The sequence below is a fragment of the Pieris rapae genome, chromosome 7 (genome assembly GCF_905147795.1).
Source record: "Pieris rapae chromosome 7, ilPieRapa1.1, whole genome shotgun sequence".
NCBI lineage: Eukaryota > Metazoa > Arthropoda > Insecta > Lepidoptera > Pieridae > Pieris > Pieris rapae.
In genome coordinates, this window is record NC_059515.1 from 5051492 (window position 1) to 5072640 (window position 21149).

At 30.7% G+C, this 21149-nt stretch overlaps 2 protein-coding genes across 3 annotated transcripts; both read right to left on the reverse strand.

Moving 5' to 3' along the window:
* Positions 1-331: 331 nt before the first annotated feature.
* On the reverse strand, positions 332-20564 carry LOC110995130. 2 transcript variants are annotated; one of them, XM_022262142.2, is made up of 5 exons: positions 20433-20564; positions 4343-4429; positions 3084-3155; positions 2387-2549; positions 332-2169 (listed from the first exon to the last, which is right to left on the reverse strand). In XM_022262142.2, exons 2-5 carry the CDS (start codon positions 4372-4374, stop codon positions 1165-1167), a joined length of 1272 nt encoding a protein of 423 aa, XP_022117834.1. In that variant the 5' UTR covers positions 4375-4429; positions 20433-20564; the 3' UTR covers positions 332-1164. The 2 variants fall into 2 exon arrangements, with proteins under 2 accessions (XP_022117834.1, XP_022117835.1); XM_022262143.2 differs by lacking the exon at positions 20433-20564 and adding an exon at positions 7777-7946.
* LOC123689333 lies at positions 15504-16619 on the reverse strand. The gene has a single exon (XM_045628828.1). It carries the CDS (start codon positions 16266-16268, stop codon positions 15504-15506), a length of 765 nt encoding a protein of 254 aa, XP_045484784.1. The 5' UTR covers positions 16269-16619.
* Positions 20565-21149: the final 585 nt, after the last annotated feature.

A 21149-nucleotide genomic window follows, 5' to 3' on the forward strand; every position in this document is an offset into this window, starting at 1 on the left:
TTTTAATCAGCCTTTCTTTTGAAGAGTTCCGGCCAAAAATTATGTATTTGGACTACCAGCTTTCTCGCTGAGCATCAAGGTCGTCGTTGTCGGAACATGTACCGACCTTTAGCCTGGTAAGGTTTGTGGTCTCACAAAACCCATGTGACTTACGCCTCATTTATTGCTCTGTAGACGATAGCACTGGGGATACTCTATACACGGGCCGTGAAGGTGTATCTCTGTCTGTGGAGTTTTGGACTGGGGTCGACTTAATCTTGTCCTATCTAACCTCAAGAAAGGGGTCTAAATAAAAGAATATTTTTAGAACAAAAAATAATACATTTCGATGAATAAATCGTTTATTGACATCAATTTGTAACAGATCAATTGTGATTCAATCACATAATTAGAGATATTTAATTTTCAAATAATTTACTTATTACAAAAGATTAATACATCTTATTAATATTTTATGATTATGACACGTGACTAGAGAAATATAATTAAGTATAATGGCCGCTCAGTAAATTATTGGAGCAATTATTTATTTTTCTAATAATAATTAACGGAAACATTGGTCATTCACTAAAATTACAATTTAGGCCACAGCATCTTAGGCAAAATAAGAAAGGCTTAATTAAAGTTTACCAAAATCAAACAGTACGTTAGCACACAATATGTAAAGGGATAACCTACTACCTAAATGGGACCTACGTTCTTAAAGTAATTTTTAAATTCATCAATACTGTTTTTGAGAACTTATGCATCAGTGATAAAACTACACTTTTGGCCAAATAAACATACGAAAATTTGCACGTACATAGTAATAATATAACAAGTCAATGATTTTTTTATCACAATACAAGCTCGCGAATAACTTAATCTATATTATATTAAAGTTTAGAGTCATTAAAGGGGGTCAAATTCGATAATGCATCGAATAATTTAGTTCTGTCATAGAAACATTTTAATGAAACTGCATTCATTTTTCATCAACTTACTAATACCATGTCAATTATTAAATCTAACTTACGTCAACAAATTAAATATACGTCACTATTAAAAATTCAAATGAAATACTAGTATCAAAATATCAAGTGAAAGAGTAATACTGACAAAAATTAAGGTACTTGAATTCCTAGTATCTGTTGGTTCTTCGCGATAACTTATTTTTTTAATTAACTACAGTCTTTCTTCAGAGCTTTTTCTTATAACCAAAGGCTTCAATTTACTTCTTAACTTAACTAGCCGCTTACTTGATTTATCAGTCGCATTAGGAATTCGTAAATCAGGCATTGATTTGCTCTCAGACAATTCTGCAGATTTAACCGTACCATAATACCTAGGCATACTGTAATCATTTTCTTTAAACATGAGGGCGGTTTTTTGTTTAATGCTTTGTAAACTATTTTCTCCCTTAAACTCTGGCATAGTAGGTGGTGTATCCGCAAAGAACCTTGGTAAATTATTACTTTTAATTATAGGAGTGTCTGGCAAAGAACTTAATTTTAGTTCACTCTCAGTAAGAGATGGCACTCCAACCGTCGATTTGCTTTTAATAAGGGGTGGTTTCTCTGGTGTGAGGTAAGCAGGGATATTCAAAAATGATGCACTCCTATGTGGCACCCTTGATAAAACCTTATTAATTTTATTTGGATCAATACTTTTAAGACTTTCCACTCTGTTTAACATTGGTCTAAGTTTGCTGGAACTATCCATTCTATCTAAAGTTTTTGCACTGTTCGTTCTAAGAATTCCTTTAACACTTTCTATTCTGGGTAACACAAGGGTTGATGGAAGGGTAATAACTGAAACTGGGTCGTACTCATAAACCGGATGCTGGTTTTTGATTTTTACCTCGTCTTTCAAGGTTAAGGTGCTTGGTTTGATTACATCCTGCTTTTTAATGGCTATCATAGTTAATCCTTCTTCGGTGTCTTGACTTTTCGTGTCTTCTTCTTCCTCTTCTATTTTAAACATATCATATGATGCTAATAGCTCATCTTTAAACATTATTTCGAAATCTGTAACGGGTGAATCAACTTCATCTTCGAAATACACTTTGGTTCGATTTGGTTTATCAGATAAGTAGTCCGGTTCAGATTTAGTTTCCATTTCATCTAATGTATTGGTGCTACCTGTTTTCAGCTCTTGTTCATCTCTAAATATTAAAGATTTTGAAAAGACCTGGAAAATATGAAAATAATTATAAAAAAACTTAAATAGATTAGTGTTTTAAAATACAGACTACACGGCTACACTGTATATAAATTTTGGACCAGTACAAGCGCTGGCATAAGTAGTTTTGACCTGATACCGATCACGTTAAAAAGAAAAAAAATAGATTACGCATTCAAAATTGGACACAGAAACTTTTAATATTAATGATCATAGAATCACGTACCTCGTACAACTTATCAGCGTGCAAGGGTAATTCCTTGATTTCTCTTCCAATAATCGCAGTTTGGGGTAAATGATTGTTGTTAATCGGTTGTTGGGTAACAACACTATCTAAACTTGCACCCATATTAGAATAGCCATTGGTGTAGAGAGTATTGTCTTCTAGTCTGAAATATTAAAAAGTATTAACTTTGGCGTGGGATCCACACAGTGTTATCGTGTCGAATATTAACGGCCTCCGTAAGCCGACTTTCAGATAAATTCCCGTGGCCAAAAACTAGAATTTTATGAGGGAGGCCTTCAATTTCTATAAAAAACGTTTAGAAGTTGTAACGGAAATAGTTATTAATAGTATACACATACGACCTCTATATTACGTATACATCGCTGTTATCAATAACACATATTTATCTAGGTTTTACCGGCATGCACTTTTGATTAGATACTTATTTACTCATAATACTATCTTATTTATATAGGAAGTACTATATAATCATGACGCTATCGTTACAAATATAGGCCTTGGTCGTCTATTTGTCTATTACATATAGAACAATCAATTGCCACACAACATCACAGCTTGAATGGTTGAAATATCGTAACTTATTTGGATCAAGAATTAAGAAACAAAGGATTATTGCTTAACGTTATAAATAAATTGACTTTGTAAGTACTACATATATTATGGTATTTATACTTACGTATATGTAGCTATTTTTTTATCAAAGCAAAATCTTTCTTCGCAACATTTCCAATATAGTGTCTCCAAGCAGCTGAAAAGAAAGGATATAATTAGGTTTATTCTAAAAGTATCTTGTTTTATAAGAGATTATCTAGTCTCTCTATACACATCAATATTTCTTTTGTGTTTGGAGTTGGTTTGGGTACAGTTTAGTTTCATTAGAAAACAATTTTTTATTAAGACAAGTTAGGTTACATGGACGAAATCGTAAATAATAATAATAATAATATTAATACCTTTCGTAGTATTTACTAGATGTAATTTAGTTGTATTGAGTCTTAATAGGTGAAACAATAAATAAATGAATCTGTTAACATCCCTATTTATGTTTATTAAAGGAGTAATACTATTTTACAGGAAATTATATATATAGATAAATGAAAGAAACACAATATTGGGTTTAACCCACTGAATAACTACGAGAGTAAATATTTATAGAAATATTTATTTATGCATTTAATTTTATTGTACAAGGGTAATGAACTGCCAAGTTAATCTTGACAGATGGCGCTTATCAGTTTCAGATTCACCTTGAAGTATTAACTTTAGCAAATCTAATCTAGGTAACTTCACATAGTTGCCATTTATTCTCTGTTCGTCCTTTTTTACGAAATCTAGAAAATTCTAGAAAATTAGTTATTTAAAAAAACGATTTTGCAATTTCATCACTGTCAAATGAGATTAAGCTGTTTCTGTAATTCTTTTCTGATGATGGCAAATAGGTGGTCAGACATATGATTCGCACTCACGCTATCAAGTTTAAGTTCGAGAAAGTTCGTTGATTGACACACATAAAAATCTATTTGTTCACCAGGATATTCCTACTTGTTGTTGCCAAATTACCAAGACCATTTCAAATTATTTATTTTATAAATAATCACTGTATTACGATTAACGAGTAAATTTTACAATCACCTGGAATAACTCGTAAAACACATATCTTTAATTATATTTGATATGCGTGCGTTAGTTTTCAAGTTGATGTTCAGAAGGAGGAGACGCGACATTATAAAAACTTATTCTCTTCGAAAATGTTAATATTATTTTCCTTCTTTTAATCGATCATATTATAGAATATATGTAATTAAATATTACCTTAGAATTTTTGAAAATCAAGTAGTATATTGTATTAGATATGTTATGGTCAGAACGAAATAAGAGAATTAAAAGCAGTTAGATTAAATATTAGATAAGTTAAGTTAAAATAAAGACACTTACTATTGACAAGACTTGCAAAATGTAAACAGCATCTTCACATCTTCACATTATACTTTTACAGTTCGTTATATTTGGTTTCTTCTTAATCTGGAATAAAGGAAAAAGTTTTACTTTCGTTACATACAATTATTGCTACAACTTATTGTTGAACTGGTACCGATGATAAGTAAGTTTTGTAATATATTTCCATTTTTAAATATGAGAATAAAATTATCGAAAATTATGGAGAACGTAAGAAATGTTGTAAAAGTACCTATTTTTCTTCCTTTGATGAATATATATCATAATCAATTCAAATATGTATTTATAAATCGCAAGTTCCCTATGTTTAAACATTATCAAATAATTAACTGGTGCACATATTTCTAAATCGTAATAAAAATATGCTATTACTGTACCTATAATATTTTCTTTATTTATATGTAACTAGTCTTATGGTACGATCTAACCAGAAACCCGATTTTTGCCAAGAATCAAAACATCCCCATGATTTCCGTTTTCAACCGATTCAGGTTGTATTATTGTATGGTCATATAACGTTTGACCATAAATCAGCGTTTGACTCATGGCAAGTATGAAGTGAAATATGTATGAATGTAACAATTGACAATTGTTCTCTCACTGTTTTATTGTTAACGAGAATATTCGTGACAAAATAATATTATTTTTAAAACATCCTTGATTTTATGTTTTATACTTTGTATCATCTTAGCTACATTTTACGTAACATCTAGAATATTTCAAAACTTATAATGTATATTATAATTCGATAAAACAATCTTTAAGTCACAAAAACATTCATTTTTGACACATTATAACATCGGACATTTGTGAAAATAATATTACTTATAAAGTTTTTAAATTAGCTTCCGGATACAGCCTTAACCGCGTTCTGTACCTAACCTTCTAGATCCAGTTACTGGCAAATATATTGATAAAAAAACGAACTTTTCATGTGCAAATATTTTCCATTTACCTTTCAAATACGCAAAAGTAACATGTTACATAGGCGTTATTAAGATCAGGAAACGAATTAGATGTAGGCCAATTTAAAGGCTGATATTTACATACAATGGTATTACGTGGTGTGCCGGGAATTTATAATAACATCTGGTACAGCTGACAAAATTTGATCGTATTAAGATGCAAGAGTAAGACGGTTTTAGTCTGTCATTGAAGGTGATATAGGTTTTATGAAAATTTTAATTTTAAATGTGTGGTAAACCTAGGTAGTTGTATAAACTATTAACTAGGACCCTTTTCTCTATTGGCGCTTTGGTAAAAAAAAGGGTGCTACTACCCTAGTCTAGTCTGTAGGTGTGTTTCGTGATTTTTACAAGTAGGTAATCAGAATGTCGACGTCGGCATGCCCTAGACCCAAAATGTAGTCAGACACGCTGACTACATTTTGGGTCTAGAGCATCTCTAAAACAACCTTGGTTCTCTTAGATGTAGGACAATATAATGTATTACCATACATACGATCGTTATCATGAATACTTCACATTGGTACTTGAGGTTTGCAAACACTCAAAACTTGGATAGATTGAAGGAAGAGATTTTAAATAAAACAAATGACTACTACATAATAATCATATAAAAATTAATACCAAACTCGCATGTGAGCTCGCTGTTTCTTATAGAACATTTATGTTTAAAAAATAATTAGCCCTAATCTAGGGAAAATGTGATAAAACACTTATTATTGTTGAGTTATAACGCAGTAACCTTCCTTATTTTACCTTTGAATAACCACAAGTAAACAATTATATAGAATTTTTATTATGCGCAAAATGACGAACCGTCTTGAAGAAGAATGCCCCGAACGTGGAATAAATTAAAATTATAAGCCTTTATACTAATGGTAGGTTTTGTTGGTAGACAGTATAAAAATCTTAATAATAGCAAGAAGCTAAATACTCTTCAAGATATTTTTTACTTTCTTACATTTTAAACAATCGAACGCTCCAAATTTGTTTACTTAGACATTTCTTGTACTTTTTAGTTTCTTTGAAGTTCCTAATATAGAATCGATATAGCAATTTCAATCATTATGTCAAACTAATATGATGTGATCATTAAAAATGACTATCACCTATCATATTTTGCGTTGCTTTCATTAAGTTTAAGTTTTCTTTTTACCGCGATTCAAGACCTAAAACCTAAAATTATTGTACAGAGCAAGCGCTAAATATATTATTATTATTATTATTACACTGAGCCAGAATTCTCTTAGTGCAAACACGATCGAAAAATGGAAGTACAGAAGCACTAAGTTATTCCTTCTAAATGTTGTTTCGGCCTTTTCTATAATTAAATATAAAACCAAAAGGATTAATAACCCAGATGTTGACAGGCCATTGTTGTAAACTCTGAGCCACCTTGCTACAACACCAAGCGAAGCAGAGGCAGACCATGTGCGCGGTGTTCTGATGACTTTATAAAAGCTACCGGTCCTCTGTGGCAAAGACTTGCCAGGGATAGGAAGCACTGGAAACAGCTGGAGGATGCCTTTGTGCCACAAAGGCAAGCTATACAAGAGGACAGCTGTGCAACAAAGCCTTAAAGAAATTTTTATATACATATATATTTTTGTAAACTTTCTCTTGTATTAGTTGTAATAAAGGCTTTGAAATTGAACTGAGTCAAAGTACTACTGTAGCAATACAGCTGAGATAAGGTATTACATATCCTGTCCAATGCATTAATACGACAGGAACAACAAGAGACGAACTTAAAATCTTCAACAATAGGTTAAGAAGAAACTTTCTGGAATGTGCTGTAAATGTTGTTAAAAACGTTAGTAAAGAAATTAAGCTACCTATTTCTTTTAACCTGGTTTCCAATGCTACATAAATTGCTAGGTAAATTATTTAATACCTCCGTTTGGGAATTGGAAAGTATTATAAAAAAGGCCTGACTGACGGCAGTACTAAGAATCACAAAATATAATTTTACAGGTTTTAAATGTAATTTGCCAAAAACTATAGGTTCAGGTGTGTGACCGTGAATATAGATTAAAAACAAACTGGTTTAAACCTCGTGATCAACAGTCATCACCAATTACCGTCAGATATTTGCTTTTTTATGTTGAGACCTGGCGGATATGTTTTTTGATATTAGTCTTTGGTTTGGTTGTAAACATGTTTGTATTTTTTTACTTTACATTTAGCGGACGTGCTTTGTAGATATATATCTACAAAGCAAGTTAAGAACATAAAAATCATATAACTACAATTCAATCCTAAATTTTAACCCTTTTTACGCTTTAAATAGTTTTACTTTTAATTAAAAGCTGAAGAGGCTAAAATTAATACAACGTTAATTTATTATAATTAGTGTCTAACCGTTCAAAATTCAACAACGACGTTAAAATAACAAATAAATTTATTTCTTCCTTAACTAACGTAACTAGTTTAACTTAAAAAACTTACCATAAATTAAATTTATCACTTATTTTATTTCCATCACATTACAAGGCATTTAAAAAACACAGCACTTTCACTAATCTCAAATTCAAATTTTTCGAACGAGTAGTTTTTATATCGTAATTAAACGGATAAGCGATGAGTGTATTCCATCGAGTCTATAGTGAAACTGCGTTGACGCGACTTGAGCAGGTGATTCATTGGAGTGCATTGTATGTAACAGGCGATAGCGGGTAATTTGAATCGCTAATGTTAGCCACGATGTAATATTTATTTTCCTTTTTATTACGTTCCTCTTTATATCCCCTAGTTTAATATTAATCATAATACGAAACAGGATAATAAACTATACATGGATTTATAATAATAACAAAGCTATAGAGTCAAAGACGATACAGGTAGATTTAAGAAAGGAAAATCCCGTGAATAGTATTAAGAAAAGTATTTACTAGTCTTTTAATAATTATTATTACCTAAAAAGTAAAAACAATTATTATAATTATATAAATAAAAAACTAAAACAAATTTAATTAGTCTGATCCTTGTGGCAAATTTTTCTAATTTACTAATTGCATTTTAGTTAATATTAAAACATTATGATATTGCATTTATGCTAATGAATTAGTGCGAATTGGTTTATAAATGAATCATACTATATCTCTGGCACAATAATACTAGAATAATCAAAACATTTTGTAATATCCAATTAATTTTATTAAAATCATAATATGCCCTTTGCATTGGTAATATTATGCATTGGTAGACATATAGTATGATTTATTTATATAAAACAAACAATTAATTTTTGCCATATATAATATATATATATAATATTGCCAATGCCCTTTGGCAATATTATATATGGCTATAATTTATACCTTTCACAGTTTTGCGTTACAACTTTCTAATTACTCACGTGCTCTTTTTTGAAGCTACTAAATATGCACATACATTTCATTAGTCGTTGAAATTTTTAATTACACTGTGCTATGCGTTCAGAAGGTGTTGACGTATATATTAAAATTAAAAACTAGGAATAAAGATATAAATGAAGTTTAATAAGAGACTCTTATAACTTGCACTACGCGACAAATTAATTTCGAGTACCAATGACGCCTTACTCGTATTTTTCGGTGACGTATAATATTTTGGTAACCAATTTAATTATATCTGTCAAACTTATGACTTCACAAAAATAGAATTCATTTTACACTATAATGATTATTAAAAATATTACGTACTTCAGATCTTCGTCTGTCGACATAACTGAGTTAATAAGGATCGTGCGTTCTGTCAAAAACGTTGTAATAAAAAAAGTTGTAATTAAAGCACAAATATTATTTATTTAATATAATTATTATGGACACAACGGACAAACTTATCGCGAACAAGCGATCTCTTCCGTACTATCCTAATACGGAAAAATAAAAAGAAATACTAAAGGTAAAGTGCAGGAACTGCAAAACTAACAAAAAATTATTTAAAAAAAATAATGCATCTACTTAACACCATTGCTAATATTTAATAAACATTTATTTTATTTAAAAACTTTGAAATATGATTTAAAAATAGTTGTTATGTTGGCTACATAGGAAAACAGTTTCTCTAAAATCAACAGAAAGAAACGAAGTATTTAAAATATATTGGCTAAACCGATATATTGAAATTCCTTGCGCATAGGATTTCTGAGTGTACATGCAACGAACAAGTCATGGATCTTATACAAATTTTGACATAGCTCCCTCTACGGACCTAATTTATTTGTTACAAAATTTATACGCAGCATATTTTATATTTCCTTATTCTACTTGAATATACATATATTGATTATATTTATTAGTTATTGTATTAACAACTAAGACTAATCATAAGCGTTTATTTTAGTAGCTTCTTTATATTTTATACCAAAGAAATATGATAATATGGTATAAATTAATAAAAATAAGTGCTTCCATTAAAATAACAAGTGTAAATTGACAATTAATTCGACACAGTCATGGAGAAGGTAGCATGCGAAAAATAAGGCTGATTATTTACTTGATGTCTCAAAAATAAATGAATGTTAAACAAATATCCTATGTTATAATAATTTGTTTTATGTAAACATAGAAATAATCAAAAATACTTAGTTATCTTCTTTATATTTTTCTTTTAAATATTATATGTACTCTAGTTAAGATTTACGAGTAAATATACGTAATTCGAAAATAAATAAGAAATAAAAACATTTATGCTTAAATTATTATAATAACTTTTGTTAGTGTTTGTTATAATTGTTCACAATGTTCACTTCCAAACTCGCCCAGTTCTTCTTCACTCTTTCATTGGCCAGAGGCGAGTAATCGACCAATCACAAGGCTGTAGTATAATTCAGTCGTTTTTATCTACCATAGACTTGAAGTAGATATTATATTTTTCAGATGTCTGTGACTGTGCAATAAATCAGTAATTGTTTAAGGCACTAATACTCACTCACTCACTCATGATTCCCACTTTATCGAGTATCGTACCGTGTGGTCATTGTCCTAGTCAGCTGATTGTTCTAGTAGACAATTCAATAAATGTTTATAACTGTTAAATAATAATGATTACTTGGGAAAAATATTGAGCCGAGGTTTCCCGTTGCCTTCTCCTTAAATAATGATGACACACCAAAACAATTATAATATCGTGAACTCTTTCCGCTTTGTTTTACGCAATTATCTTTTAAATATTTTAAAATTATTTTCTGTATTACTTTCACGATATAGTAGCATGTCTCATCTACATCTCAAATCTTGACAAATTGTGTAAATATTTATGAAAATCATTCTTGGTGAAGATGATGGATCTCTGACACTATCAGCCGATAAGGTACCGTGACGTTTTTGCAAATGTTTTGTTACTAACCATACGAATTTTCCTTATTATTTATTTATATACAAGAAGACTTTGTGTGTAAATGACAAGGAAAAATAAATTCTATTTTGTGGGTGGCTTAACTGAATTATTATAATTTTCAAAGTTTTAGTGATAATGAATGTTTATATATTTGATTGTAACAAAGAAGTTGATTGTATACAATCTTTTTTAAAGATAACTTGTAAGCATTGAACCGTGTTAGCACGTGTGGTGTATCATTAAAATTTTAGGTAAAATTTCCAGTGTACAACAAGCTTAATGTTGCACCTTCAAGGGCGTTGCGTAAAGTATCGGCCGTGATATCGTAATGGTCGATGGCCTTTGACATACCAAAAAGGAAATCGTTTTGAAACAAATAAATCAATGTGAAAACTAGCGAATCATTTCCATATTAACCAGCTCGTATATACTTCGTCAGTGGCTGACTAAAATAAAAATTATTACAAATATATAGGTACACTAGCTGACCTGTCAAACGTCGTTTTGCCATGTATATCATTTATAATAAAAAATAGGGGTTGATTGTTGAGGGTTGAAAATTTAGGGTTATATGTATTTTTTAATGCTGTTGATACAGTTGATAAAAAAATAAAATTTATCTAAAAATAAAAAAAAAATATTTAAATCGGTCAAGCTGTTTCAGAGGAGTTTAACCACAAATACCGCAACACGAGAATTTTATATATAAGATAATTTAGTAGAACAATTGTGATGTTACATAATTCTAACACGAACTATGCTGGAAATGCATTTACTAATAACGTGCTGCCGCATAAAAAGTGCGAGCTTTATGCTCCTAATGATAAAGAACGGCTAGAACAACATGATTCAGATAACTAGTTCCACACAACACAACGCACATATTAAAAAGCACGAATCATATATACCGTAAAACTAACAATGCTAAACTAAACTAACTAACTATCAATCGAGTCTCTGATGACATCAACTCAAGTCTAACAACAATAAAGAATCGCAGTTTAAATTAATTAAAAATAGCAAGTTATATTATTACATTATTGTATTAAATGCAATGAAAGCCATAGCCGTGTCCGTACCACGTACATATAACTTTATAATATTATGTAAACAAAGTTTATTAGAAAATAAATACCTCTTAATAATTTTAAGTAATTTAAAAATTGTCTATTGCTTGGGCTATCTCAGAGGCTTGTCTAAGATGTAGATAGCACGCTTGTTTGGAAGGTGCATGCAGACCTGGATACCAGCCGTCTGATTAGAAACTATTTCAAGATATTTGTCCTTACGTTATTATAACATAATGTCTTAAATAACTTTGCAAAGTAATCGCCATGTGACATGTCACATGTCCAATTATACCAAGAAAATGTCTTGTATAAAATATCTTACAGGCAATTATATTTTATAACTTAAACATCACTCGATCTTATTACCAAAGACATAAGCCGTGCTTTCATATGATCTATTTTCTAGACTTAAATGCACACAGTTAATTGCATAGATAAGTACTTATGTGTATTAAATGTAATTCTAGTTCACATAAGATTAATGGTAACAAGGTAATATTATCTGCAAAGTTAACGAGAACTGTTTTGGTTTATAGAATTATGTATTTTAGTCTACTTTGTACTCTTTAAGACGATTTATTCTAAATTTTAGTTCTGTTTTACTCTTATGGGGATTATAAGATCATCATCATTTTTCATTTATGGGGATTTCGGGTAAATATTATAATAAATAAAATAAATAAAATAGCCTTTATTGCTGAACTTATTTTTACAGTAATTTTTCTTACAAATACGTTTATAACTTTTAACAGTTTCTTTTCTTTTCATAAATCAGGTATCGGTAAACGGTCGTTTCTACATTTCAGCTTGTCTTTCGACATAGGCCTCCTCTAAAGATTTCCACTCTGTTCTATTTTTCGCTATGCGCGTCCATATTGGGCCCGCCACTTTTTTGATGTCGTCCTCCCATCTTCTAGTCTGTCTGCCTCTGTTTCTTTTACTATCTCGTGGTTGCCATTCAGTTATTATTCTCGTCCATTTCTCCTTCTTCTCTCTTATCATATGCCCAGCCCACCTCCACTTTAAGCACCTGTATGTTGTGTATGCATTCTTAAATTTTGTTTTGTTTTTGATACATTTTAGTTTAACTCGGTCTTTTCTTTTAATTCCTATTGTGCTTCTCTCTATTCCATTCTGACAAACTTTTATTTTCCTTGCTTGTTCTTCTGTCAATGCCCATGTTTGGCACCCATATAGTAAGCATGGTAAGATACACATATTGTATATTCTCCTCTTGTTCCTCATAGACATATCCTGGTTCTTCATGACTTCACTGAGTGACCAATATCTCTTCCAAGTATTAGTTATTCTTCTTTCTATTTCTTTTTGCATACATTCCTCAGTAGATATTAACTGTCCCAAATACACATACTCCTTTACATACTCTATTTCTTCATCATTTACTGTTATGGACTCTGTTTGTGAGGAGTTAGACATTACTTTTGTTTTCGTTAAGTTCATTGACAGGCCTGCCTTCTCACTTTCTTCCGCTAACTGTTGCAACATTTCCTTTAGGGTTTTCGGGTTTTCCGAAAATAAGATTAGGTCGTCTGCAAAGCGTAGGTGACTCAGATTTTCGCCATTTATATTTAGTCCTTTATTCGTCCAATCCAGATTTCTGAATATCATTTCCAGAACTGCTGCAAATATTTTTGGTGAAATTGGGTCTCCCTGGCGTACACCTCTCTCAACCGGAAATTCTTCGCCTATAGATTCTAATTTTACTTGTGTGGTGCTTTTTGTGTATACGTTTTTCAGTATCCGTATGTATTTTGCATGTACGCCTTGATCTTTTAGTGCGTCCCAGATAAATCTATGTTCAAGTGTGTCGAATGCTTTGTTGAAATCCACGAACCCTATGTAGTAAATTTTGTTATATTCTTTAAATTTCTGGAGTATTTGTCTAAGGGCGTGTATGTGGTCTGTTGTTGAAAAATGTCTACGGAATCCAGCTTGTTCTTTGGGTTGATTTTCTTCAAGTGTGTTTGTGATTCTAGATAATATTATTTTTGAAAACACTTTGTAAATATTGGACATTAAACTGATTGGTCTGTAATTTGCTATATCTCCTTTGTCACCTTTTTTATGTAGTAGTATAATTGTAGATTTTGTCCAATCCTCTGGAATGTTTTCCGTATTGATAATTTCATTAAATATATCTGTAAGTCTTGGAGCGATTACTGGTAACGTTGCTTTTAGAAGTTCGTTTGTAACAAGATCAGATCCAGGGGCTTTATCGAGTTTTTGTGTATTTATTGCTTTTATGGTTTCTTCCTTCATTATTTCCGGTATATATTCTTCATTAGTTATTTCGTCGTTTTCTTTTATAGTGTCTTTCTCTTTTTGACTTCGGTATAAGTTTCGGTAGAATTCTGTAGCGATTTTTAATATTTCGAGTCTTTTACCTGTACTATTACCATCTTTCTTTCTCATACTTGGTATCCAGTCCTTTTTGTAGTTTAACTCCTTCAATGCCTTTTTTATTCCTCCTGTCTTTTCTATGTAACTTTTCATTGTATTAGATCTTTTAGTTTTTCTTTCTTTCCTAAGTTGTTCACTGATCTTTTTGCTTACTTCTGTTACTCTTTGGCGGTTTCCTTTAATTTCCTTTTGTCGTAAAAGTTCTTTTCGTTCTTGTAATAATTGTTTGATTGTAAGTGAGACTTCTTTCTTGATACTTTTGTTTGTTTTTCTGGTTACTGTTTTTAGTTGATTTAGTAATAGGTTGTACTTTTCTTGTATCGATGGATATTCTTTCTTCTCTAATTCCGCGGCATCTAGAGATGTTTGAAGATTATTAAGTAATAGTTTAGGGTCACCTGAGTATTGTACCGCTAATTGTTTATTTTGAAATCGTCTTGTTTTCTTGAACATTCCTGACATCGCAACTCGAACCATCCTATGGTCTGTGTGGAAGTTTAAATTGTTTATGATCGAAATGTTCTTGAAGGCTTTTCTATTATTAGACATAATAAAATCGATTTCATTCTTATATTGTCCATTGGGTGAGATCCATGTCCATTTTTTTGATGGTTTCCTTTTATAAAAACTGTTTAGAATACTTAATCTGTTTTCCAGTGCAAAGTTTACTAGTCTTGTTCCGTTTTTGCTTCTATTTCCATACCCATAGTTTCCTATGGTATTTTCTTCCCCACTATTTTGAATCCCAATTTGTCCATTAAAGTCTCCCATCACGATGACGTTTTTGTGTGCGTTATCAATAGCGTTTTGGAGATTTTCATAGAATTCCTCAATTGTTTTTACGTCCTCTTTTTTATCAGATTCAGTTGGTGAATATGCCTGTATAATAGACCATCTCTCTTCTTTATCTCCGTTCACGGGCAGTTTTATATTAAGGATTGCAATACGTTCCGAGAATCCACTAAGTTCTTCTATGTTGTTGACTAGATTTACTTTCACCATGAATCCAACTCCATACAGCCCGGGCGTCTCCCCTTTATAATGTAGTACGTATTTGCCATGGTTTTCTATACCTTCTCCAAATCTGCGCATTTCGCTAATACCTATAATATCCCACTTTAACTCTTCTATTGCCAGCTCTAGTTCTTGGAGTTTTTCAGGTGTTCTAAGAGATCGACAGTTAATAGTTGCTATGTGGATGTCATTTACTTTGTTTTTCATGTTAGTGTTATTTTTTTCCTTTAGAGGGTCGTGGTCATTTTTCCCCACGATGACCAGTCGGCTTGGGGAAGTATTTTGTTTTGTTATTTTATGTTGGTTCATGTTGAGCTGTTTATTTTTCCGTTTACCGACAGTTAATTGTTATTCTTTGTTAGTTGTTGTCTTAGCGGGAAGAGACGAAAGAGAATTAGCTCTAATCCTCATTACGTCGAAAGCATTTGGTCTATTGTTAATCGGCGGCATTAGAGTTTGTTGTTTCCTTGGTTGAGCATTGTTTTGTGGGGATGATGATGTTTCTCTTTTGCGCTTTTCCTTATTTATGTTAGTATTTTTTCCTTTTACTACTAGTTTGTCAAATTTCAGGTACGCGATATTTCCCTTTTCTCTCTCCTCTTTTAGCTGCGCCTGCAACGTTTTCCTTTTCTCTATTACTTCCTTTGTGTAGTCTTCTGTAACATATACATTTTTGAAGTTTTTCTTCTTTCCCATAACTTCATTCTTCTTCCATTCGCTCGTAAAGGAAATCAGAATTGGTCTTGGTTTTCCAGAAGACTTTCCCTTTCCTAGACGATATATTTTGTTTATCTCATGTTCTTGTAATTGTATGTCAAGGTCAGTTTTGAAAATATGTATTGTATTTTGTATTAATTCTTGTGTAGACCTTTCGCCTTCATTTACTCCAAACATTATCAAATTGTTTTGCTTCTTTCCTCTTTTTAAACTTTCTACTTCCTTTTCGAGATTTTCTACTTTTATTTTTAAGTTTCTATTTTCTGTTATAATAGGTTGAAGTTTTTCGTCTAATCTCTCCATTATATTATTTGTTATCGAATCTTTCAATTCTATTGTTTGGTTCAAGATTTCATTCTTCATTTTATCAAACAATAGTTGAAACTGATCCTCCATTCTTGTAAACTAAATCTGCGTGTTATGGAACGTAATTAGTGGTAGTTTTTATTTACTTGCTCTGGCAACACTAGTTAACTGTTACTGTGACAAGTGTCAATGTCATTGATCTTTTGTCTATGCTCAATATGATTGGTGGATTTCTAACCTCTAATTATCACTTTTTGGAGATACTTTTGTTGAAATTCAAGAACTTACGTGATATTGTGTGAAATCGGTAGTTCCACTACACGGACGACACTTCAATTTGTGTTTTGTGACGTCGCAGTCTCAAGAACAGTGTACGAAATTATTTTTAGCACTCAATAATACGGAGCTACACAATTACGATGCTTACAGTATGACAGCCCAGAGATGTTAAAAAAAATAAAGGGTAAATATTATATAGTATGCCAATTTTTGTATTGATTATTACTTCTACCAAGCCAAGTATTTTCATACAATTATCTACGAAACCATTTGAACGATGTCTGTGGTCCACGGCGGGGCGTTTTTACATTTCTACGCTGCATAAAATTTGCCATTACTTAGTAATTACCCTGAGGTATTTCCGAATCAATTCGACTTAGAGTCCTCTGAGATAAGAGGGCGCCAATTCTTAAGAGTGAGTGTTCATGAACAGCGGTATAACAAACCGAAAGAAAATATTAGTATATCTTAAAAACATAACTGTAATGCATAATTCAAAAATTATATAATTCTTTAGAATCGTCCCGTTAAAACACCAATAAGAAAATTAAGTATAATGTGTTTCAACAAATGCAAATTTTACCTTATAATTAAATTTCATAATTTCTCTTTTGGAAAGCAAAAATATAGACAAGAAATGTGCCTCCTTCAAATTAATTCTTTAAGTTGATAAAATAATCAGTTTGGGATTTTCGAAAATAATCTTCAGATAGTTCTCACGGTTAGTGACATACTATTGTATGTATAACTAAATAATTTATATATTATTTAGTTAAGTAGTAGTTAAGTTAGTTTATAGGCGTATAAAACAAAAGCTTTAGTATTGGGTTTTTACTATTTTTTTTAATCTCACGGGCCTAAAGTAAACTTCAACGTCTTTCAATCCATTACCCTTTTCATTTAATATTAGTAACGACCGATGATAACAATAGCGTTCAGAACAGTTATTTGACCGACAAAGCGTGACATTTGCCAAGACATTGAAAATTGTGACGAGATGATGTTGATAAATAATTTATCAAATAACTTTTTAGTCATGAATTTCTTACTGATAATAATATGCGTCAGACTTCCCAGTGCTTATTATTTTCTGTGATGTATGTTGCAATCTTTAAATTCACATTCTAAGGGTTGATTACGGAATATTTGGTGCGTATGAGCCCACAATTTCCGCCACACCTATAAAGACATCGTGACGCGGCGCCGTTTTCTGCGCAGCTCCATTAAGTACGAGAACATTTTAACTTTCTACGTAAGTTTTCTTCCATCGGTCTACATATATGCTCATATAAACTAACTATACTATACTAGCGTTTTACAACTTATAATATATAGTTTATATAACTTATATAAGCCTACAAATTATTATTTTTAATATGCATATCACCACAGCCTTATTCATATAAAACCACTGGTCTGGTTATTAACCATAGGTCTACAAATGCATTTCCAAAGATAACACTAATATCAGTAAACCTCAATTAATTAATTGATACATTGAGATCCTCAGTTATTAATTTAATACTTTTTTACTCGGTATCTTAATGTTCTGTCAGCTTGATTTAAACAAAGTAGGTTAAAATTTAACCTTTATATTAATATTTTGCGCATACATTTCACCAAAAGTATGAGAAATTTTTAGAACAAATACTATCTCATATTAAAGGCAGATCTGAAATTCATGAAGGTGAGGGATTTAAGACCATTTTATTCAATAACAATTTATTATTATTAAATCACCGTACGAGTATAATTTTCATCGTTTATCATCTATCTTATCAATTATTTTATTTTCATATCTATCGTTTTTAAATATTTGTTTATACGATCAGAAATTCTGCTTTATATATCGAGAGTCCAGCTTACACTTCAACAGCCAATATTATCAACAAAGAGGTTTCTGAGGCTGGGGTTTACATACACATAGAACCCCTTAGACATCAACTAATGAAACCTCCAACTTGAAAGGACATTGTATAATACATAGTATGCTAAAAATTTTGTCAATCTAAACATTAAAAAAAATATTATTTCTACAAAAACATGTTGCACTAATAATTATAACTAAATGTTTGTCATTCGCGGCAATTTATGTTTGACTAATTCAGCGCAATGACAAGAAATTGTTTATAGCATTGAATCAATAATAGGAAAATATAGAGGCCGTCCATTGAAGGTCAATATACCGAGCAGTAAAATTAAATTATTACCTTTTTATGTACGTTACTGGAGTTGAATTTTAAACTAAATCTTTGTAAAAGGATAAATTTGTAGTAGAATGAAATATATCTTGCCGTTTTTAAAGAAAACAAATATACAATTAAAATTTAAAAAGTTTTACAGAAATTTTAAGAATGTTTAATTGTTTTCTTTACTAACTAATTAAAATGTTAAAAATAAATAATGAAAAAGAAATTCAAATTTTAATTACCAACTCATTAAAAGTATCTACACATAAGCCTTTATAAAAAAGACCAATCATTTTTTTCCCGTTTAGGTATTTCCAAAGTGACGTGAAGCTATGTATATATTACTTTTCTTAAGAAGAAAAAACCTTTATACATACATGTACAAACGTATTACATACAAAACAATAATAATAATGTAAATTATTCTCAACTACGCTTGAACACACAAAAAATTACATGAAAATCTGTCTAGCCGTTTAGGAGTTTAAATACGAACACATACACAGAAGATTTATATATATACCAGCTGTATCTTTTCTGTATTGTTAAATAGCCTAGATACCTGGCAGCGCCATCTAGATTTGTGAATCTAAACCATCCAGGGCGATACCCAGACGCGTACAAAAAATTCATTCAAATTGGTCGAGCCGTTTAGGAGGATTTCAGTGGCATACACACGTACAGTAGGTTGAGACGTAAGATGAGATATAGGTTGCCCAATATAAAATATATAGTAAATATGTAACTGATCAAGCAAATGTTATTAAATACGATTATTATGTCATTGGATATTTAACATATTGAACTTATTTTAATATGCACAAATAAAAATGGCATGTCGGCAATATTTTATTCTTGTTGGCTATTTAGAGTAATTGACGGGTACGGTGAATATTCTAGAATCTAGATATATTTGTTGGTATGTAGAGCATGCAGTCTTTCACGGAAGACTTGGAGACTTTCACTTGTATTTACTATTAGAACTACTCTGGTCAGTCAGGTTACAAGTTATTACGTGTATTTCATAATGCATGTGATTATGCATTGAGACTGAGTAAACAGTAAACAAATCTTTTCATATTCCTCCGCAAATATTAGCTGTATGCAGTTATAGGCGAAATAAGTTTTCGTAAATTTTTCAAACATTAACGTAAAACGTAACAGTTGGTAATTTTTTTTTCTGTACATTTAGCGATAAAACTCCGTGTGATTCAGTTCGGTAATTTATTTTATTAATAAATCACTATTTCAGATACTATTTATATTATATGTGAGCTTTAATTTAGTAGTTTAGTTTTAGTTTAATTGCTATTTAACGTAATTTTTCTGCTCAACTAAATTTTTATTTATTGTATACGGAAAATAATTGCCCCAAGTGCAGTATATTGATATCGTTACACTTATCTCTTATTATTAATTAATAACACAGTGGCTCCACCACTCTATGGTCTGTGGTTGTCATTATTTATTCGTAGTGTCATGTGAGTAAATTACATACAAATACCACTGATTTACTACTTACTACTAATAAAAACTGATGGAATAAGAATATACAAGAATATTGTATATTCAAGGAGTTACATATTGATAATTAAACGACATTATGATATGACATATGATAAAAATTAAACTTGTTTTCTTTTAAAAAAAAAACTATCATTATAGTATTTTAAATGTGAAATTCGCGTTATAGCATCACGTATATACCACTACTATATAGCTCTAAATACATATTACGAAAGTCACATCCAGTCCTAAGAAACAACTGCTTTAAATCTGAACTCACCTTAATTTTACAAATAAATCCTTATTATCGATTACACTGTTGCAACAAATGTTCTATATCGAAATTTAATCGGCACCAAATCAACGTGCGATCAAGGCATACACCGGTTAAGAACTGATGTTTAATATTTTGCAAGATTAATATCACGTGAAGTATAGACTAGACTAAATGTAGATTAGCTGTAATCATAGAGATTTGTATCGTATTTAAATTTGGAATCTTTTATACACTTAAATAATGTGATTTTATCGGACCTTTAATTATTGTATTGATCCGTTTATTACTATTCGATTTTAATGAAAAATGTTTCAACTCCTTACTAGTGTAACTGAGAAGGGAAAATGAATCAAATGACAATGTAGTTTTATGCATGTTCATTGGAAACTGTGATAGACACATGTTTATCTATTTTATTTGTATTTTTAGACCAAAAGATAATCAACATCTGTGTCTACTATTCAGAAACCTTTATTTTGCTTTAAACGTACTTGTTATACGCAATTTGCGTTCACCACTTATTCACGGGGGCTATGCCCATAAATCCGTATTATTTTATTTTTCATAAAATATTTACTCCATCGTTGCACTTATATTAAGTATTTGCTGAAATAAACAAAAATACCGTATGTTTATAAAATAATATTAGGGTGGTGATTGAATTATTATTTAGAGTTAAATATATTGTTTAAGAAAATTGCGTTCAAAGTTATCCTTGGC

Bases quoted from the DNA above. Each gene is read 5' to 3' on its own strand.
- LOC110995130 (XM_022262142.2), bottom strand. From the start codon at position 4,374: ATGCTGTTTACATTTTGCAAGTCTTGTCAATA. The intron at 3,156-4,342 runs GTAAGTGTCTTT...CTTTCTTTTCAG, and splicing joins TTTTGCAAGTCTTGTCAATA to CTGCTTGGAGACACTATATT. The intron at 2,170-2,386 runs GTACGTGATTCT...CATATTTTCCAG, and splicing joins ACGCTGATAAGTTGTACGAG to GTCTTTTCAAAATCTTTAAT.
- LOC123689333 (XM_045628828.1), bottom strand. From the start codon at position 16,268: ATGGAGGATCAGTTTCAACTATTGTTTGATAAAATGAAGAATGAAATC.